General features: G+C 39.9%; 1 protein-coding gene across 2 annotated transcripts in view; it reads right to left on the bottom strand.

Moving 5' to 3' along the window:
• REEP3 (receptor accessory protein 3) overlaps positions 1 to 23,251 on the bottom strand; it is a 99,148-nt gene that overhangs the window by 4,871 nt on the left and 71,026 nt on the right. For both annotated transcript variants that reach the window (XM_044239617.1, XM_044239618.1), the window contains exons 3-6: positions 23,108 to 23,184; positions 20,430 to 20,550; positions 20,138 to 20,251; positions 8,967 to 9,114 (exon numbers count right to left, since the gene is read on the bottom strand). In XM_044239617.1, coding sequence (XP_044095552.1) covers positions 8,967 to 9,114; positions 20,138 to 20,251; positions 20,430 to 20,550; positions 23,108 to 23,184 — 460 coding nt within the window. The remainder of the gene's footprint in view (positions 1 to 8,966; positions 9,115 to 20,137; positions 20,252 to 20,429; positions 20,551 to 23,107; positions 23,185 to 23,251) is intronic.

Below are 23,251 nucleotides of genomic sequence, written 5' to 3'. Positions count from 1 at the left end.
CATGGGCTGTGATGACAGATGTTAGTCAAAGCAAACATGCCAAAGCGGGCATGCTAACCGGCTGCTCTGCATCGCTCCAGAAGACTGAACATTGGCCAACCCGCAAATATCCAGGTAGTCAGGCTGGTTATTGTCAGGAAGTCTGACAGCATTCCCGTGCTGGGATTCAGAGATCTGAAGCCTCGGTTCTCAAGCTCAGTAGAGTTTATTAGTATAGACTGATTAGCACACATGCGGAGTCATCTGGAGCACTTGCTAATACAAAGACTGCTGGGAGGAGGATGGGGCTGAGGATCTCTGTCTCCCACAAGCCCCCGGGGTGACGCTGATGCCACTCAGGGCCTGCATTCTTGAGAGCCACCGCCTGGATGGAGCAACACAGGGGCCCAAATCTATAGCAAGCAGAGTGCTAGCAAGATACACATCAGTCAGAAAGACAAGGGGGAGGTTAGGTTACAAGGCCCCATTAAGTTTCAAATTCTCCTTCACTAAGGATAAGGCGCATGAATATCTAAATCCTCAGGTGAAGGAAAAAAGGAGTTTTCCCAGGTTCAGGAGGGGCCAAGGGATGGACTCCTTGCACGTGAAGAGAAGACATAGTAAACGTTTATTTATCAGCTCTCTCAGGCCACGAATAACTTCAGACTCATGAAACAAACCATGAAGAGCTGTGAATAAGCTTCTTAGTCTCATAATAAGATACACACCTTTAATTGTACATTATACAAGTATAATTTTATGCCACCAGACTTCTGGGCTAAAAATTAGGAAGGATTTGCGAGTAGAATCAGTCATAATTTAGGTCACGATCTTTTGTTCTCCTGACTCAGTCCAGGGAATTGTGTTCTAGGTAGAAGGGAGAGCACCTGCTGGGGGCCATGGTGGGGTGTGGGGTGGGGGTCAGCTGTTTGCTGTTAAGGCCAGCATGGCCCTGGGAGGGACCGAGTCAGTGGTCCAGGCAGGAAGCTCATAATACAGTATTACCTGGGGAAAAAATGTACATACAGAAACAGGAAAAACAACAATGAAGCCATTAGAGCTCCTGACAGTGGGCTTTTAGGTGATGTAAAATTTTTTTTTAGTATTATTTTTATAATTGGGGAAAATAAGACAGAAAATTGTTTTTAGGTTGCCATTTCTAGATTCTTCTCTATTGCTATTGCTTCCACAATATTCCTGATCCCAGTAAAACTAAGGTAAAACACAGAATGAGGAATCAAGGAAAGAGAAAGGAAGCAACTGTGACCAGAAAGTTCTCTAAGGTCACAGATGAAGCATAAGACTATAGATCAACAAACATGACCCTTGTTATTTTGCCCCTCACTTTATGAATATGATTAGGAATTGGACCTTCATTCAAAAGAGGATTATATGTACAGCTTATCCTTTCTTTGTTTCCTAATTTCAGGTAACAAATCTCATTAGCTCCCTAATTATGGTTTCAGAGAAATTGATGGATTGATTCGCTGTTCCACAAATATTAAAAAAAAATTCTAGGGCAGTGCGGTAAATTATTGGGAAACGATCAAAAAGACACAACTGTCATTTTTTTTTTTTAAGATTTTATGTATTTATTTGACAGAGAGAAATCACAAGTAGATGGAGAGGCAGGCAGAGAGAGAGAGGGAAGCAGGCTCCCTGCTGAGCAGAGAGCCCGATGTGGGCCCGATCCCAGGACCCTGAGATCATGACCTGAGCCGAAGGCAGCGGCTTAACCCACTGAGCCACCCAGGCGCCCCACAACGGTCATTTTTTACCCAAAGAAACTTATAGTCCAATAGGGGAACCAGACTTGAATGAGCATTATTGCAACAGATGCTGTAAATCCAAGATAAGGATGAGGTACTATGCGAGCCCACAGTGAGATAATCAACTCAGCCTGGGGGCAGGGGCCATTCAGGGAGAGAGAGGACTTCTTGTAGGAGGTGGTAGCTAACCTCTGGAGGCTCATGATTCTGTGTAACTAGCACATGATGGAATGGGAGAACAAGGCAGGGGAGCTGCTGACTTTGGACCTCATCAGAGAGCAAATATGGGGGGCCACTGAAGCATTTCAAACAGAAGGATAACATGATGACATCTGGGGTCTTTCAAAGATTCTTTTTTTTTTTTTTTTTAAAGATTTTATTTATTTATTTGACAGACAGTGATTACAAGTAGGCAGAGAGGCAGTCAGAGAGAGGAGGAAGGAGGCTCCCTGCTAAGCAGAGAGTCCGATGTGGGGCTCCATCCCGGGACCCTGGGATCTGACTGGAGCCGAAGGCAGAGGCTTTAATCCACTGAGCCACCCAGGCGCCCCATCAAAGATTCTTTTTACACTTTGGGGAATGAATCAGAAGTAGATGAAAGCTGGAAGCAGGGAGGTTACTGCAGTATGGCAGGTCAGAAATGACGGGGTCCAAGGAGCAAAGAAAGAGACCGTAGCCAAACTGGGGCTCTATTAGAAGGAATTGACGGGGCGCCTGGGTGGCTCAGTGGGTTAAGCCGCTGCCTTCGGCTCAGGTCATGATCTCGGGGTCCTGGGATCGAGTCCCGCATCGGGCTCTCTGCTCGGCAGGGGCCTGCTTCCCTTCCCCTCTCTCTGCCTGCCTCTCTGCCTACTGTGATCTCTCTCTGTCGAATAAATAAATAAAATCTTAAAAAAAAAAAAAAAAAAGAAGATGGAATTGACAAGTTTAACTTAGCAATTTACTCAACCAAACCGTGCATCAAAAAGAGAGAGGTCAAGTCAAATACCTTCACTAAAATGGGCATCTTCTATTCCACTTAAAAACCTGGAAATGAGTATGAATGAACACTCTGCTGTGAGTGGTGGAAATGTTAATCAAAGTTGTCCACGCATTTAATAGTGTGGGGAGCAGCGGGGAGAGGCGAGACTATGAGGGAAGTCCAGATCTGGGTGCCATCCCACAGCAGGCACTCGGCGGGGCGGCGGAGTGCTTGATGGGACTGACAAGCCGGGGCAAAGTGAGGTTGCTGGTGCATTCAAAGTGTTTTTGATGATCACTAATCTACACTGGACAGGGTCCTCGCATGCAAGAGTAGTGACCAGGGACCCAAGGCTGTATGACCCTAGGCTCTGTCTCCACTTTAGGAAACTAAGCTGGTATTTCCACAGCTCCATCTGAGAGCTGGTATATTTTAAGATTCTTCCCCTTACGGTAATAATAAAAGCCAACATTAATCCAGTACTTAGCAATCCACTGCTTTAAGCGGGTTCTGCATATTAACCTAAGTGCAAAATCACAAAAAGTTTGACCCGGAAGGAGACCTATGTTAGAAGACGGGCGTACTCGACCACCTTTTAGCGGTGAGACCCAGGCCTCTCCAGGCCTTTGCTTTCTTGTACGGTAAGGAGGTGAAACAGATGAGAGCTGATGAATGTCAACTCTGACCCAATTGAGCTATCAGGAGCATTATGTTGAGGGGGCCTGTGAGCCAGAGTGGGAAAGTACCAAAGAAAGTACCCAAGTCCTTCAGCAACGGCTGCCACTGTGGGCACTAGAGCAGGGAGCAGGCAAGATACCTGTTTGCCGTCTTTGACTAAAGCAGTGCTAAGGTTGTTACCTGCTCAAATTACTGAATTCCTAGTTCCAGCCCAACTGTACCACAAAGTGTAGCCCTTTTATAAATGAGAAAGAGAACCTTGGACACCTCATTTCTGTCACTGACTATGTAGTTATTAGCCCCTGACAGGTATTTTAATCTCCTTCTGCTTCAGTTTAAATAACTAAAAAAAGGGGCACCTGGGTGGCTCAGTTGGTTGAGCTTCTGCCTTCTGCTCAGGCCATGATCTTGGGGTCCTGGAATCAAGCCCCATGTAGGGCTTCCTGCTCAGCAGGGAGCTTGCTTCTCCCTCTGCTACTACCCCTGTTTGTGCTCTCTTGCTCATACTCTCTCAAGTAAATGATTAGAATCTTTAAAAAATTATTTAAAAAATAAAGATTAGGGGCATCTGGATGGCTCAGCTGGTTAAGTGTCTATCCGCCTTCAGCTCAGATCATGATCCCAGGCTCCTGGGATAGAGCCCCACATAGGGGGAGTGGGGTTTGTTTGCTCAGTGGGGAGTCTGCTTCTACCTCTGCCCCTGCTGGTGCTCTGTAAAATGAATAAAATCTTTAAAAAAATAAAAATAAAAAAAAAGATGAAATACTTGAACTATGTAGTCATCTTAAGGAGTAAATAAATATGTAAAGCACTTAGAGCAAAACAAAAAATATGTGCTTTACTTCTTAATTTACTGCTAGTGAAATTGAATATTGGGCTGTTTTTAACTGATACGGACGCAGCAGTATCTTTGCAGATAGAATATTCCCACTTATTACAATGTGATCTTCTTTCAGGGAATGTGAACACCATGTTCAAGGTGTCCATTTTCTTACAAAGAAGCATTTGTGCTGTAGTGACAACATGCAAACTTAAATCACCATCAAAGTAGGACTTCTCTTGACCACTTAACCTCAAACCACTCAGAGCTGGCCACTATGAGTTTTCAAATTGGACTCAAATTTCCAGATATTTGAGTTTGCTTGTGGGAACAAGCAGAGCATCTGAGGTAAATGTATTGATCACATGAACCAGTACACAGACTTTGTAATGTAGATGCAATTACACCCTGAAAAAATTACTATTTTTTCTTGAGGAATTCTGTAAGTAAATGAATAAAAAAATAATTCATGACATAAGAAAAAAAAATGAGTATCAGGGCACCTGGGTGGTTCAGTTGGTGAAATGTCTGCTTTCAGCTCAGGTCATGATCCTGGGGTCCTGGGATCGAGCCTCATGTCAGGCTCCCTGCTCACCAAGGAATCTGCTTCTCTCTCTCTCTGCCTTTCCGCCTGCTCATGTGCTGTCTCTTTCTCAAATAAAATAGATAAAAATAGATAAAATCTTTTTAAAAAATAAGTATCTTAAATATTTTTCAAAAGGAAGAGTACTGTTCTTTCTCGTTTTGAAAATAGGTTGATTTAAAAAAAAAATCACTGAAGTCCCATACTCAGAACTGAACACTGTTGATATTTCAGCAATACCCTTCTAGACTCTTTCCTATGCATACACATTTGAAAAGTAATTCCAATATATTAATGCATTTAATCTATGCATTGTATCTCTACAGCACTTTGTTTTATTGTTATTATTTATTTCCCCACGATCTGGATGCTTTCATATCAGCAAGTATGGACTGAATGTATGAATTTTCATGGCTAATAAACCACACTTCTGCTTAACCATTTTTTTTAGGTATTTGGTTTGTTCCAGTATTTTGTTACTATAAACAAGGAGATGAACATTCTTAGACACACAACTTTGAACACTTGTCTGATTGTTTCTTTATGACATAAGTCCTAGAAGTTTCTTGCTGAGTTAAAGGGAATAAATTTTGATAGTTATTGCCAGATTGTCATCAAAAAGGATCATTCCACTTCAGCCTCATAAAAAGTGTTTAAGAGTGTTTGTTTCCCAACATGCTTGCTGTGGTGATTTTAAAACATGACCATAAATTCTGACACTTTTCTCCTCTTCCCTTAGATTTTTTTGGTTATTTTTTTAAGGTTATCTCCACGTCCAACATGGGGCTTGAACTCACGATCCCAAGATCAAGAGTCGAGTCCCACGTTCCTGAGCCAGCCAGATGCCCCTCCTCTTCCCCTGAGATCTCCAGGATGTGTGTATATACTTATCTCATAGAACTGCCCTTAAGCAGAAGTGCTGCTGCCTGATTCCTGCCACTTCTCTTGGGAAGATGGGCTCCGGGAGCTTTTAGCTGCCAGGCAGGAAGTGCCAAAACTCAGAGAGCACGTAAAGAGACGTAGAGAAGGAGAGGTGAGAGAGGCCCCACCTCTTTGAGCCATCCGCTGTGACTCTTCCCAGCTATCACATCAGATGTGTGGGTGACGAAGCCTTTGCCATTATGACTCCAGCGCTAGGTGCTGTTCCCTGTGCCTGCAGTAAGAGCAGGAACTGCCTCCCTGAGCCCAGTCGACCCCAGATTCAGGAGCAAAATAAAATGACTGTGACTTGTTTTTAAGGCCATTGTTTGTAGTTCGTTACACAGAAATAGAGAACTAGAATAGTTACCAACCCAGAACACTGCTTATTAAGAAAATCTTTTTGCCAATCTGGTGAGCAAAAATTACTATTATTACCATTTTAATTTACTGTTTCTTTGACTGTGAGGCTGAGTATCTTTTTCATGTAGTAATTGGTCAGCTGTATTCTTTGGTAGAATTAACAATAATTGGCTTGTAAGAATTCTTTGCATGGTTAAAATCTGAGCCCTTTGCCTGTATCAGATGAGAATATTTCTTCTAGTTTGTTTTTTTATGGCATGGAATATTTTTCCCTTCTATGTTATACATTTTTTTAATATAGAGAACAAACTCTCAAGCTTTTCCTTTTATGTCTTCTGGTATTGATGCCATGCTTAAGAAGTCTGGCACATTAGGACGCCTGGGTGACTCAGTCAGTTACGCATCTGCCTTCAGCTCAGGTCGTGACCCCAGGGTACTGGGATGGAGCCCCGATTTAAGCTCCCCACTCAGTCAGAAGCCTGCTTCTCCCTCTCCCGCTCCTCCCTTCAAGAGCTCTCTGTCAAATAAATACATTAAAAAAAAAAAAAAAGTCTGTCCTATCCTAAGGTATATAAATAGATACTCAGGAATGTCCCACTATATTATAGCTCAGTGGCTTATATTTTAGTCTTAATCTTTTAGGTATTTTGATGAAAGGCTTGAGGTAGAGGTGTAACTTCATTTCCTACTCCATCTCCTAAATCTAGCAATTATTCTGACACCACTTATTTATCTGGCTTTCCCCCACCCACCTGAAAGGCCATCATCCCCATTCGATAAACTTCCACGTATATCTGGATTGTGTTTACACAGACGATCTATAATTATCTTCTCTTCAACTATTCCTGTCCTGGAACCTTACTACGTTTTAAAAATATTTTCGAGAGAGAACGCTTTTGTTAAATTTCTTCCTTAGGGAAGAAAGAGCTCAGAATACATACCACTCTGTAGGAAGTTTGGAAGTTGGGCAAAGTAATGCATATTAAAATTTTAATTTAATAACTGGACAAGTCCCTTTTTTGTACTGCTACTACTTACTTCATCTCTCTCTAATCTTAAGTTATTTTAATTTCATGGCTTAAAATTTAACAGAAAAACTAAATAGGACCTTACTATCTTTTTTTTTTAAAAATTCAATTGATTTATTTATTTTCAGAAAAACAGTATTCATTATTTTTTCACCACACCCAGTGCTGCATGCAATCCGTGCCCTCTATAATACGCACCACCTGGTACCCCCAGCTCCCACCCCCCCGCCACTTCAAACCCTCAGATTGTTTTTCAGAGTCCATAGTCTCTCATGATTCACCTCCCCTTCCAATTTACCCCAACTCCCTTCTCCTCTCTAACACCCCTTGTCCTCCATGATACTTGTTATGCTCCACAAAGGGACCTTACTATCTTAAAATAGTTTTGTCACATCATCTTAAGTTTAATAGATGAATATCATAAAAAGAGCTATGGATTTTTATATTTATTACCTTGTTTTCATTTAAATATTAGAATATCATTCTTAGCCAATTCTAAAGTATAATTATTAACAAACTGCTGGCAAAGGGCTCAGGTAACTGGTCCAAGTGAAGCAAAATATATACAGTAGACCCTAGAATCAAAATCAGTAATTTTTAAATGTATATTAAGAAAATGCCTATATTGGAAACTACTTTTACATTGTTAATTTATTAAGGGTAATGGTTCAAAGTTCTATGGTTCTCATTCTTAAAGGTAAATAAATGGTCAATGCTTAATTACTAGCAGTCACCTACCTTCATCCACTCTAGAGAGAATTCAGAAGTAAGTTCACTATTTTTCTCTATAGGATGGAACTGTTATTGTATTTCTCAAATTGGGTTCAATATAAAGGACGATTTTTAACCTCTCTCAAAATAAAACCACTTAAAAAAACAAAAACAAAAACACAGGATAGCCTTGTACCTTATGGACTTTAACAATATAGAAATAAGAAATGTCATTAAAATCTTAATTTTCAGCTGAGTCTTGAACTACAACTTTATTACATTGTGGTAAAATGACTAAGGAGTGATGTCTTTTTTATTTAAGGGTATATTTCTAAGATAAGAATAATTTTTTTTTTTAGAAGATTTTATTTATTTATTTGACAGAGAAAGATCACAAGTAGGCAGAGAGGCAGGCAGAGAGAGAGAGAGAGGAGGAAGCAGGCTCCCTGCTGAGCAGAGAGCCCGATGCGGGACTCGATCCCGGGACCCCAAGATCATGACCTGAGCCGAAGGCAGCGGCTTAACCCACTGAGCCACCCAGGCGCCCTAAGATAAGAATAATTTGTTGAAGTTTTAGAACATATTGACTCTGCCATGCTCCTAATTTATATCAGAAATACCTACAAGTCAGTTCTTGAACAAGAATATGTCATTTCAATATCTTCCCCACTGCAGTAATCCTATTTACAAACTGAGTCACCCTCTGTCACCCACTTCAAACTTTTTATCTTGTGAGTCAATATCCTTATTTGTTCACGGCATTTACAGTAAAGAGTGTTTAACTATACAACTCCTTAGATGTCGCTACACAGTTTGAATTGAAAGACAGCTGATCACAGGTCTGAACTGGAGCCGGTGGTGGGGAGGTGTGAGCCATCACACAGAGGGCATCTAAAAACTCAGGGAGGCCCAAGAGGCTACTGTTCCTTTCTTAGTTGGATAATCTTTAGAGTCAACAAAAGGCAAGCCCCAACTTCATTCAGAGAAAATTGAAAGAGAACTCCAGTTAAGTGTAAATTCAGACATCGGCGTGAATCGTGTCTATTCAAATTCAGAGAGTTACCATGTATTATTTTCGTACCCACCTGGACTCAAAATTCCAATTGCGAAAGGAAGAATACGTCAAAACAAACAAAACAAAACAAACAAAGCGCACCTGCTGATTCACCAGAGACTGATTTACTTTTCTTTCTTGTTTCTTGTAGAGGTTGGAATGGTCTCTGTCCCACAGGCTCATCACCTTGGATAGCTGTTAGATCATGCATACTAAAACTTCGTAAACGTTCTGTTATTGCTCCTTGGCTCTATTTAACAGAGAAGTGATAGATCCGAGAAAAAACAACAACAACAAACACACACACACTTTAAAATATTTCATAGGCTAACATTTAAGTTTCTCCCAACACTTTATCATGAGGCTGATTTTATTATGAAACTTTCAGAAAAGGTGAAAGAACAGCACAGTGAACAGCCCTAGATTGTTTCTAGTTTGCTGTATTTTCTTCACCACGCATCTACCATCTATCTATCCATCAACCCATTTTTAAAATGCATTTCAAAGTAAGTTCTAGACATTGCATTCCCAAACATTTCAGCTTCATAATGTTTTAAATATTAAAAAAAAAAAAAAAAGTATGATGAGCTTACCCTTCTGAGTAGACAGCAACCATTATTTTGCTCTCTCCTAAAACTGGCCCTAGGGGACTTATGATTTACAAGTTTTTAAAGTAAAAGACATACTGTTTAACCTTTTCTTTTTAGATTTTATTTATTTATTTTATTTGAGAGAGAAAGCGCATTGGGGGGAGGGACAGAAAGAGAGAGAGGGGGAAAGAATCTCAAGCTGACTTCCTGCTGAGGGCAGAGCTGGTTACAAGCCTGAGATCGTGACCTGAGCCAAACCAAGAACTGGTAGGTTAATGGACTGACCCAACCAGGCAACCCAAAGACATACTCTTTTAAAGATAAGCTAAGTCAGGAGTGGTAATGACTCTACTTAGTATAAGGTTAAAAAAAAAAAATTAAAAGCCAAAGAATCTTGGATACAAAAATGATACTTAGTTAATGAATTTACTATCTGGCAAGGCATATCTACTACTATGCAATTTGACTTTAAGTCATTTTACTTATTTCTTCATTTAAAAGATTTTATTTCTTTATTTGAGAGAGAGAGAATAAATGGGGGAAGGGTAGAGGAAAAGGGAGAAGCAGTCCTGGTGAGCGTGGGCCCGGATTTGGCCAATCCTAGGACCTGGAGATCATGACCTGATGGAAGTCAGATGCTTAACTGACTGAGCCACCCAGGTGCCCGTGAGTTTAAGTCATTTGAAGCCTTAACAATATGATAGACACTGAGCGCATGCGGGTATTTAAATTTAAATTAACTAAAATTAAAAATTTAGTTCCGCAAGTACATATTCCAAATGCTCAATAGCTACATAGTGGCTGCTGTACTGGACAGCACAGACAGAGAGAACATCTCCATCACTGCAGAAAATTCAGTAATTTTTATCACTGCCCAAGGGACATTTCTGAACTTCACAGACCTAACTGCATTTCTTTCCAAAATATAAAGGGAAAAAAATAATTTCTAAATTTACCCACTTAAAAAATTTGCATAGCATACAGATGACTCATTTCTTATTTATAGCAGTTTTAAAAATATTCCTCTAAAGGTTTTTTTTACTCTTATTATTTCTTCTCACACGTATGAATTTATGATTGCCTCTACTTAGGACTGTACTGCAGAAACACTCATCCCTAATGGTACCTCTCTCAATTTCTAGATTTCAAAGTCTGAGGCACTAAGAACATTTGGACCTTATAGTATTTTACACTGAAAAAAGATCTTGATTCAGCTAATCTGAGCTAGTGATATCATATTATGTCAAAACCAAATGACATTTCTATACCCACTTAGGCCCTGTATTTGTACATTTTTAGATTGTGAAAATAAATTGTTAAATTAAAGGGTCTATAGTCTCAATAAAAATAATTGGGTTCCACATGTGTTTAAACATTCTTGTAATGGTTTAATCCATTATACTTTCTTCCTCTTTATCAGGTATCATTTTAAAGATATAACGGACAGAAGACATCAGAGATGCATGAGAAGGAAGTGACCAGTGCATGTCTGAAACAGACCTTGTTTTGTCAAAACGGTCAACAGTTCTTTTTTCCCACCTTGGTATTTCTGTGCCCTACTCCCAGCAATTCTTGACTTTTCACCTACTGCCAAATGATGACAACTGGCATACACATCTGTAGGGCCTGCTACCTGACTCAAGAGCCATTTCCAAGGTGGGCTGTGACTGCCAAACCCTCCCACTTATGAAGGAACATCTTAGAATGCAAATAAGTCAAATGGCCACTGAATCAGGCCAGCACTGATTCATCTACAAACTTTGGTTTCTTTAAGGAGTATGATCCACGAATTATTTAGCGCATACCTCACAAATGAACTCACACATTCTTGTCAGTTCTAGTGTTCTGCTGTGCAAATCCTGTCTTCAGAGGAGGAATTTCAGAAACCAAAGGAGAGTGACTAATTTTAGGCTTCTTCCATTCTCCTGGTGGACTGACTGGTATGTCACTGATAGTGTGCATATTATAAGTAAACTAAATGTTCTTCTGCTGTTTCTTCTTTTTTATTGCTCTCGACTGCTCAAGAGTTCTCCGCAGACACTGGACTGCAGAAGCAGAGGTTGGGCAGTGAACTGCAGGTATGGTCCTGGGTTCACATGGGAAGACCACACCATCCACCAGGGGTTTGCTTCAGGCTGATTAAAAGTGAACAGTGACCAACCCTGAGGTATCTGGATTTTAAAAGAGCTCTTGAGTAACCAACCCTATAACCCCAAGTATTACCAATATGCTCAAGGCTTCAAGGAAGGCCAAGTACTGTAAGGAAAAGCAAAAGGGGGCTGTGTACACTCTTCGAGGATTCCCAACATTTTCAACAGCCAGTACCGCCTCAGAAAATCGGGTTTTCCACTGTGTATTTTCTTATGGGCCCAGAATAGAATGAATGTGGGAAGAGAGAATTAATGCAGTATTGTGAACTTCAAAAACATTACATAAATCCTAAGTCTGTAACCACTTTAAAGTGACCAATGTGACCACTTTAAAGAAGTGTAATTATAAAATAATCATGCTTAAAGGCAGACCTATTCCCTCCAATTTTTATATCTTCAGTACAAAAAGCCCATTAACCAAGAAATTATGTTTAAAATAAAATGTTAAGTGGAAACCTTCCCCTTGACCTCAGAATTCTAAATCACATCCACAATACAGCTGCAAGTATGTAGTATGGCTTAAGCAGACAGGGAAAATATGCAAAACTGAAAACAGTAGGATATTGAGGCAGACGGGATGGGTGATTTTATTCTTTTTCTCAATAATTTTTTCAATATTACAAAATTAGAATTATAGATAGATAGTATAGTGAAGTTTTTGTTTGTTTTTTAAGATTTAAATACTGTTTATTATAAACTGGATGGGATCCTGATTTCTTTTCATTTCCTCCAATGCCTGGCTATAAGACAACTCTCCAAATGAACATTTTCTATTTTTACAGTGATGTTTTAACTGTAATGTTAACTGTAAGAATTTCTGATCTATTTCCTGCTCATTTCCCTTCTCTTACTCCCTTACTCCAATGATCAAAAGAAATACTGTTTCTCTATTTTGAGGGCACAAGTGGGGCATTATAGTTATTTGTCAGTAACAATGCTAGAATGTATGGAGGTTTTGTTTAAATTGATACTATTTTATTTATTTTCTTCCTATTTGGTTTAAATAACATTAAGCCAAAAGTATAAAACAGTGCAGAAAGGTTCTAGTTTGAAGAAGAAAAGGCATGTGGAAACGGCACTTTTGGAGGAAGGGAGTTCCCCATCTACAAGGTAAGTCGATATTCCAGATTTTAGATCCCATTCTCCATGGAATTATATGTACGCTGCTTATGCTAAAATTGATCCTAAAAATCGAAGAGAAAGCAACAGAAAGATTATGATGAGACCACAAGAATCAAAGTAATTAAGAACTATTTTGCAGAATATTTTACATTAAGACTGATCCTCACTAGCAGGAGTGTCCTAAAAGCCTTCAGGTGACTCAAAGTTCTCAGGGTTTGAATTTGGATAGGCCCAGAATATCCATTTAAAATGTTCCATTTAAGGGGCACCTGGGTTAAAGCCTCTGTCTTTGGCTCAGGTCATGATCTCAGGGTCTTGGGATGGAGCCCCACATCCAGCTCTCTGCTCAGCAGGGGGCCTGTTTCCTCCTCCCTCTCTGCCTGCCTCTCTGCCTACTTGTGATCTGTCTGTCAAATAGATAAACTAAAAAAAAAAAAAAAGTTCCATTTAAAATGGGGACACTAGGGACACCTGGGTGGCTCAGTCATTAAGTTGCTGCCTTCAGCTCAGGTCATGATCTCAGGGTCCTGGGATTGGGCCTGCACGGGCTCGCTCTCAGCGGGAAGCCTGCTTCTCCCTCTCCTACTCCCCCTGCTTGTGTTCCCTCTCCTGCTGTGTCTCTGTCAAATAAATAAATAAAATCTTAAAAAAAAAATGAAATAAAATGGAAACACTTGTAGGAGCTGACTGGGTCGGCCCTTGGCTTCAGCACATTCATGCTCTAGGAAGGATTCTTCAGCTGAGAAAAGGGGCCTCGTATGTAGGACTAATTCTAACTGTTACTCTCGAAGAATTCTGCCTTTGTTTAAATACTTCATTTCCTGGTGAAACACTATGTTAAAATTATTATATTTTGTGTTAAGTAAGGGGAATTTACCATGCTTATCAGCACCTTAGGACAAAACTTTCAACTGGGGCTCCTGGGTGGCTCTGAAGGTTAAGAGTCTGTCTTCGGTTCTGGTCATGATCTCAGGGTCCTGGGACTGAGCCCCAGGCGGAGCTCCCTGCTCAGGGGCAGTTGCAGTTTGCTTCTCCCTCTCCTCCCTGCTTGTGCTCTCTTGCTATCTTTTGTCTCTGTCTCTCTCTCTCAAATACATAAAATCTTTAAAAACAAAAAACTTCCAACCTATTCTCTTCATATTTTAAATTAAGAATTTAAAAACAGGGGTGCCTAGGTGGCTCAGTCTGTTAAGCCTCCAACTGCTGATTTTTGCTCAGGTCATGATCTCAGGGTTCTGGGATTTGGAGCCCCCAAGTCAGTCTCTGTGCTCAGTGGGGAGTCTACTTGAGAATTCCCCACCTCCATCCCCCTTACATGCTCTCTCTCTCTTAAATAAAAATAAATAAATCTTTAAAAAAGAAAGGAATTTAAAAACATAATCAGTAGTCTTTGTAATGTTACACTCTCCTGCAAAATAATTCTTACTATACTGTTCAATAATAAATAGCTATTAAGCTCTATTTCTTGTTGCTCTTTGACATATTACATTAAAATTTAGATAAGGTTAGTTCCAAGTTTTTAAGGACACCTCCTTTTCCCCTAAGGACATTTGACAATTAATCTGATTAAGTCTAGAATGGAACGGACTGCATTTGTATTAGGTGAATAATATATTTTAATGCCTTTTTTTTTTTTTAAGGATTTTATTTATTTATTTGACAGGGAGAGAGATCACAAGTAGGCAGAGAGGCAGGCTCCCTGCTGAGCAGAGAGCCAATGCGGGGCTCCATCCCAGGACCGTGAGATCATGACCTGAGCTGAAGGCAGAGGCTTAACCCACTGAGCCACCCAGGTGCCCCTATTTTAATGCTTTTAAGATTAAAGCAATATATATTTATCAAAGGACATTTGTAACAGAGGAAGATATGAAGAAGAAAATAAAATCATTTGTAACCCACCACACCAAAACTGTCTATACATATTCATATATCATTTTAAGATTTTTCTGACTAAAACTTTTTTTAAAGATCTTATTTATTCGACAGACAGAGATTACAAGTAGGCAGAGAGGCAGACAGAGAGAAAGGAGGAAGCAGGCTCTCTGCTGAGCAGAGTGTGGGGCTCGATCCCAGTACTCTGGGATCATGACCTGAGCTGAAGGCAGAGGCTATAACCCACTGAGCCACCTAGGTGCCCCTGACTCATACTTTCAGATCAAGCTTTCTCAGTCTCCGCATTATTGCTGTTTTGGGCTGGAAAATTGTTTGTTGTGGATCACAGGATATTTATGCAGCATTCCTGACTTCTACCCTCTAGATACAAATAGCAGCACCCCTCACTGTCAGCTGTGACAACCCAAAATGTCTCCAGACGTTGCCAAATGTTCTTCTGGGGGCAAAATTCCCTCCCACTGAGGACCAACCACTGTTTCAGAGGTCTAAGAGGATTTAGAAGTCAGGTTTCAGCTCTTTGATTTATAGGTGAGAAAATTAATACTTAGATCAGTGCAGACGGTCTGCCCAGAATCTCATGACTAATTAAATTAGGGTAGAATCGGGCTAGACAATGCAGATAACTAGACTATTAGTAAATTAAATATTCATTATAACATTCTGCTTCCCTAGATTGTAGGGAAAATAGTGTGACCTTTCTGTTGTCAGGACAAATGCTATTTTTTTTTTTTTTAAATGGATGATACAAAGCAGCTGAATATGCTAAATCCTCTTACAAACAGAAAGCCTTTAAAGCAGACAGCAAGATGTCAGGAGTATGACCTAATCAGCATCATTTATAGTTTATTAGATTTTAGCAATTTTACCTGTAAGACTCTAATTTCTGTGATAATTGATTTTTTTAAAACAATATCTGCTAAAGAGTTCACCAAGAAAAGGCTGCCAGAGAAAATTCAGAGATGGTTAATATGACTAGCAGTATTTTTCTTCCTCTGTCCTTTATCTGTGTTGCTCATCTGTAAAAAGCCACCTGCATTTCTCATGTGAAAGCTATGGAATGCTGAACGTCCTCAGCAAAGTCCTTGAAGGTCCTTCATATGTGTGTGCTTTGCTCAGCCAAAATAAACTTGTACACTGACCTTGCGAACAGATGCCTGGTAATGAGGTCATAGAACTGAGTAACATTTTCAGAAAATTGCTTTACAGTGTCATAAATGTTCTGATTAGATTCCTATTTTCATCTTTAACATGCTCAGGTGATTCAACCTGGGAATCCTAGGTAGGGCTATTACCCGTCTTTAAAGGTCACACCAAGAGTCCAATCATTTTTAGCCTGAAAGATATTTTTAACAAACTATAGGTTGTAAAAATCTTAAATTAATTCTCAAGGCTTACTATTGGCTTTCTTGAAGTTTCTCCTTAAACTTGACCTATTTCCTATTTCAGTTTCAATTTACTCTTTAGTCTGAAATGTCTGGTTCAGTGATTTCTTCCATCACCATGCCTTTCTTTGACATCTCCAGAGATGAAACTAATTTCACTTACATGAAAATAGGTACAGTCCAACTTGAGGCAAACAGTTTTAACATAATGCTACATTCAGCATATTTAATGATTATTTCTAATGAATAAAAGCCAGGATGGCTGAAGCCAACATTCACACTGGGATGGAGACAGCTACCTCACGCACAGTGATCTTGATAACAAAAGGACCACCACATCACAAACAAGAAGGGAAAGTTCCAAAATGAATTCAAATTATGGGACATGTGTCCGATTTGCAGTGGTAACTCAGATGGTTCTTATGTTCTCTATTTCCTGCCTTTGAAGTGGGGAGGTGGTTTTATGATGCTAAATATCTAGATAAAAACAAACAGTGAATCACAAAGAAGAAATGCTTGTATAGCCTTTCTAAAGGAAAGCATTTCTGTGAGCTAATGCTTATTTTAATAATGGGAGGGCAGGGGGAAAGCTCTTAGCCACTGCAGATGAGATAAAATTGTCAGTCAGTGAAAACAGACCCTCGGCGAGACAGCAGCCTGTGAGAGGAGGGACTGTGTCTGTCTTGCCCACGGCTGCACGCCCGGCACCTGCTGTATAGCAGGCACTGAACAAACCCATGCTGAACAAATACACAGGATGCCAAACACCGATCACAGCAAAGGATAAAATACAAATAAACGAGGAGACAATGAGGAGAAGATAATAAAGTGGGGATTTCTGATTCCCCACATAGAGGCTTTGGAAGTTATAACCATAAGTCCAAGTAAAATAAATATCCCATGAAATGGTCACAGTATGTAGAAAGGTGTCTCACAGAGTTCCGGGACTAGAAATGATACTTAGATGTTAAAGAGAGGAGGAAAAATGGGATTTCTATGCTTTTCTGTTTCCCAGAACAATGTTCTAAAAAGTCCACATTTTCTAAGCAGTGTTTCAAGTTGCAATTTAATTTTTAGTTGCTATGCCATAGAATCATATTAATGATGCTTTTAAATATGTAAAATTCAGAAAGCATCTTCTTGGGGGGCTGGTTTAAGACCTGTACCAGTTGACCCTTGAACAATGTGGTGGGTATGCGCATCAACTCACCGGGCAGTAAAAAAATCTGTGTCTAAGTTTTGACTCCCTTGAGATTTAACTAACAGCCTACGGTGACTCTAAGTCACACTGACAACAGTTGATTAACATGTACTTTGCAGGTTATATGTATTATATACTGTCCTTTTACAATAAAGTAAGCTAGAGAAAAGAAAATGTTACTGAGAAAATCTTATTAAGGAAGAGAAAATACATATACACAGTACTATACTGTATTTACTGAAGAAAACTGGTATATAATTGGATCCAACAAGTTGATAGTCTTGATTGTTCAAGGGTCAATGGCACTTCATTTGTGAAGTCAAATAAAGTTAAATTTTATAACAAAAGCAATAGGCTTTCTTGTTTTCCTGTCCATCTTCTTGCTGGCACCATTTAAAACCCTCTACTTTCCTATCTGGCAGGTGAGGGTTTTCTTTCTCTTCCATCTCCTCTCCTTCCCCCACCTTTCTGATAGAGCAAAATCACAGCTGTTCAACCTACAGTCTATATTCTCATGATTATGACGTGCATGCTGTTTGCTGCTGGGCCGAGTCATACTCCATTATTATATTTCCTTTCCTATATAACTTTCTTTTCCAGAGCTAACAATATCCCATTTTTAAGGATGCATTTTGATCAGTCGTCCTATGTCCTTGGTCTTAACATTGCCTCTAGCGCATTTTTCATGGTGTCTAGTGTGTCTTCTGGTTGACTGGTTGGAGCATGTGCTGACCAGTTTAAGTATCATTCCTGCAGGGGATTAACCTATTAGATACTCTCTCCCCGTACTTTTCCCTGAGACCCCTGTCCTGGCACCCTGAACCCATCACATCCCATCTTGGCCTGCTGTTGTCTGGACTCGCACATTCTGCATGTTCATCCTGGGAAAGAGTCCTGTCACCTTCCTTCTGTGTTGGACTCCCTGTCTCCTAGATCCTGTGGGTTTCCTTTTCCATGGATTAGTCCCTAATTTTGGAAGAGCACAGTACCCTGACAAAGAACACACACGAAGTCAATTTTGTGACTTTGCATGCTTCAAAAACAAAAAAAGAAGATTATTTATTTTCTAGGCTCACACATGACGGAGAGCTTGACTTATAGAATCTAATGGTGAAAATCATTATGATATCATGGATGGTATTACTCTTCAGTCTTCAAACTTTCATTGTAACTATTTAGAAATTTAATTGCCCTTCTGATTCTCGATCATCTGAATGTGACATACTTTTTATCTTTGGAATCCTTAAAATTTTTTTCCTTCTTTCTGGTGTTTTGGAATATTCCAGTGACCTTCCTCCCAGTCGGTCTTTTTTTTTTTTTCCATACATTGTGCTATGTACTCTGTTGGCCTTTTCAATCTAGAGGTTCATGTCCTTCAGTTTTGGGAAGTATCACTGCATTATTTCTTTGATAACCGCATCTGTGATCACTTGTAGAATTCCTAGTTGTTGAAAATTAGATCTCTTGGATGCTCTTTTTCAGTACATGTGGAAATCAAGCATGTATTTCCATTAAGCAAGAAATAAAAAGCAAATGAACTTTTAAAATGGAAAACAGTCCTTCAATGAGATGAAAATTTCACTATTTCAGTATCTGTTTATATCTATACTAATAAAAGAAAAAGCATTTAAAAGCCAAGTAATGGGCAAACTGTAATTTACCACAGTGCTGACAGTTAATAATCGTTAATAATACAGTTGTCTTATATGGCTAGGGCTGCAGAGTTAGTAAGTTTCTATTTAATTCTTAATGCAATACTTCTGGGATTATAATTTGAGTATAAATTTGATTTTTAAATCTGTTGATCATATTAATTGTACTTGAGCTAAAGATCACTCTGAAAAATTAAGGATCATTCTGGAAACCCCACTGAATATTTGACATCCCTTCACCATTGTTATTATATAGAATCACCACTTAATTAGAATATTTATTCCCACAGCATTGGTATTTTGGTTCAAGATACCCGAGTTGAAAAAGCCTAACTCAAAAGCTGGAATATTACTTAATCTCAATTAAACTTAATAGCAACAAACCCAAATTTTCACTGGAAAGAGAGGGACAGACGTTGTTATTAATGTTCAGTGGAGTCCTGCTATATTTTGGCAAGCACTATGCTTTTGTATATGCTCTCACAGATAGGTATGTTATCCCCATTTTATACATGAAGCAACCAGTGAACAAAGAGGTAAGTAAATCACCAACAGTTATTTAGAAAGTCACACTCAGCATTTTCTGGATCTGAAGCCCATTTTCTTTCCACATACTACACACCAAAATCAATTATGCTACGGTATTTAAAATAAATCACATAAAAAACTACATGCAAAGAAATCCAAACGCCATAATGCGAGTTTTCACAGAAGGCACACATTTGATAACTTCACTTGCAAAACATGACACATGACATTAGTAACTAGCTGAGTAAAATCTCAAGTTTTAAGAACAGAATTTTTCATGCCTTATTTTGAGTAATCAGTTACCTCAAATTGAGTGAAGTAGGGGTGCAGGAGTAAGCCAGAAATCCTATCAAGATATTGCCATCGAGGGGGAGGAGAGAGAGATAGACAGAAAGAGGGGGACACCAGACACAGGGAAAGAAAGAATTGTCATCTTTACTAGAGGTGATTTACTCAACCTTACTTTAAGATTATAAAGTAGGAAAATTATGACAAAATGACATCTTTAGGTATGCGTTTCTATATTAACTAGCTCTCATTTTGTGATCAATTAAGACTTCCAAAATACTGAGTAGTTACAAAAAACATGCATTAAAGTGTTTTTTAAATTATCCACTTGTTCTTTCCTGCATTACAAAAATAAGCAGAAAGCAAAATTCTGCCAAAATTTTATAATGATCTGGAATAAAGAGCCACCCGACTTTGTCCATTGGCTTTAATGTGACACTGAATAAAACACGTAAGTGAACAGTTACCTTCACGGCTGCAGTGACAGCAGCAGTGGCTGCGAAAGCCAACCCTTGGCGCCCGAAGTTGACCACTGTCTCATAGCCCCGCTCCTTGGCTTGTACAATATAGTCATCGATCTCCTGGGGAGAAACAAATAGACTCACAGATAGAAAGTTGGTGTGACAATAGTGTCAAGAAGCCAAAAACGAGGACCTTCCCCCGCCCATGAAATGACAGTTTCACTTGTTTTATAGCATAAACCATGCCATGATGTACATTTCTAACAAACGATTCGTAGAAATAATTTATGTATCTTACCCTTTCCTTGGAAGACAGAAGCGGATGAAGGAATTTTCTATATATTAAACTTGCTCCTTTGGTATAGGGAGAGAGCAGCCACACAACAAAGGCAATCTTAAGCTCATAGTACAGGGGGAACCTAACAAGAAAAAATTTGAAAAAAACTGCTGGTGAAACTAAACTACAAGGAGGAAATCACATATGCACACACTCACGAAGGCACACAAGATTTTTTTTTTTTAAAGATTTTATTTATTTATTTGACAGACAGAGATTATAAGTAGGCAGAGAGGCAGTCAGAGAGAGGAGGAAGCAGGCTCCCTGCTGAGCAGAGAGCCGGATGTGGGGCTCGATCCCAGGACCCTGGGATCATGACCTGAGCCGAAGGCAGAGGCTTTAACCCACTGAGCCACCCAGGTGCCCAGCACACAAGATTTTAAGAAAGTTCAATCACTGAGTTAAGTCTTCACATGTAAAAGTGAGCAATTGATGAAAGAACTATATTTGAACTGACTTAATTTCATAAACTATAAATGAGTTCTAACCAAAGAGGGTTAGATTCTCCTGCAGAGAACCAGCAACTTCTAGTACAAGATTCTTCTGTTGAAGAGACCATAGGCAAGATGCTAACGGACTGTAGTGGTCCAGAGGGAACATTAATAGCATCTACCCAGGGCAGTGAGGGGCACACCCAACCCTGCCACAGGCTGGTACCTGACATCTCTCTGCGCACCAGGACTCAGTTTTACATGCTCCAAGGGCACAAAGTTACGCCATGAACACATTTCCTTCTCTTTCTCAGAAGCCCCTGAGAACTTCCCTTCCAATCTCATTTGGCTGGAACTGCAGCGCTGGGCAGACAATCCTTCACTTGTAAGGGGAATGGAATTCCCATGTGGTAGACTGGGAATCAGCGTTATCACACCAACGCATGCCCCTTTCCATGTGACTTTGCAGTGCTCTCTCTCCCTGTAGGCTGAGTGTACTTCCTAGAGCAATGACTGTGGTGTAGGCATGTGACTTGCTTTGGCCAACTTCACATCAGTCTGACATATCACATGCATGCAAAAGCTTCAAATGCCCCTTGACTTCCTCGCCCTGGCATCTCCCAACCTCTTGCTTTGAATTTTTGCTGTCTGCCATGAGAACAGCTGCTTCTTCAGCCTTGGTCCTCAAACAAGAAGACACTTAAAACTGAGCTGAGCCCAGCAACGCTGCAGCCAACCTTCTGCCCTTAAATGGCTTGAGCAAGAAATATGTGTTTGTTCTTCTAACTCACTGTGGTTAAAAGGGTTGTCAACTGCCACAGCAAAAGTGAACTAATATACTGTAGGGGACTAGCATCCTTGGGCCAGGAACTATTAAGATATGTGACATCTGAACAAATCTGGGCTCTCCTGACAAGGCAGAGGGGTACAGGGCAGTAAGGAATGATTGCTGTGTAGTCAACAAAGGGTCTTTGCCTGGTGCAATTACAGAGGAGTTTCCGGACTTCCACTGTTCCTGGTAAACTTTTTCTACATCACTCAATTTTTACTAATGCATACATGCTACCTCTGCAATCAGGAAAAAAATGAGATCTTGAAAAAGAGAACCTCAAAATTTAAGAAGACCTAGCATAGTTTGAAATTGTTCTGCCCCTTAAAACCAAATAAAAACCCTCTCCCAAAACTCTACACCAAACACCGAACAGGTAAATGAATGAACTTTGGGTTAGAGGAAGGACTACTTAGGTTTCAAATCAGAAGAGAAAGATGGGTGCAGACACAGAGAAGTTCATGAATGAGGGCAACTTGTTAAGAACATTTAAGCCCGGTGACTTCTCTATTTTTTTCTAGCAATCCAACGTGACCTAATGTGCTATGAGAGTATGATGAGAAGAGCAAAGCCACAGGAAGACAGTTTAAGGAGAGAACAGCAAATGTTTGAAACAGAGGCAGGAGGGCATGGAGGTAGTGAGTAAAGGGAATGGGGAGGTTCAAACCGATACCTATATGGGCACCTGGCTGACGCTCTGGGGGGCTGCCTTTGGGAGCCCAGGTAAAGACACAAAGTATTAGGTTTAAAGATTTTAAAAGGAGGACCTCTTCAAGTGATGATAAGGTTTAGACAGAAATTCACCAGTGAAACATGGCACAAGGAGATTCAAGTTGTTCCACTTGGTATTACTTCTTGGTAAAATGTTAAATCCTTGAGGATATAAACATGCTTTAATTTTGTCTCAGCTATTTGGAACAGAGCAGCCAAGGAGCTGGTGGTGAGTGGGTGTCCACGTGCATGCTGACGTCATCCAGTCTGAATGTTTGTAGTTGAGAGTTTTAAGGATGGGGAGGGAGTGCTAGAACCAGATGCTGTGGGCTTCAAAGGGGGAGTCATTTAGGAAGTGATAAAGAAAAATAGCCTGAAGTCATCATGTGGAAAAAGGATAATGACAACCAAGTTTTTCTATTCCAAGATACGGGGACCTGTGTGGGATGTGGCAAAGAGCAACCAATGGGGAGAAGAATGAGCTGCCCTTATCATGAGGCGGGGCCTGTAAGTAAAGTAATGTTCTTACATGGAAGCCAGATGAAAATGAAATGCTGGATAATTAGGGAACTTCATCCAATTCACTTGGTTACCAGCAAGAGTAGGTAAGAACTTGGGACACCTGATAAGGAGTCTATAGTCTGGCCCTTTTCAGTGCTAGAACTTACCAAGCAACTGTTTGATCTGCTACTGTTTCAATCACAGTATACAGAGCAAACACAATCCAGTACATCATCCATCGGACCTGGAAATAATAAAAATGCTTATGAAATAACAGACTAAGATTATCTGCAACTCTCAATAATTACATA

Source organism: Neovison vison, chromosome 2 (genome assembly GCF_020171115.1).
Source record: "Neovison vison isolate M4711 chromosome 2, ASM_NN_V1, whole genome shotgun sequence".
Classification (NCBI taxonomy): domain Eukaryota; kingdom Metazoa; phylum Chordata; class Mammalia; order Carnivora; family Mustelidae; genus Neogale; species Neogale vison.
The sequence above is the reverse complement of the archived record's forward strand: the minus strand, read 5'-3'. Positions and strand labels throughout refer to the sequence as shown.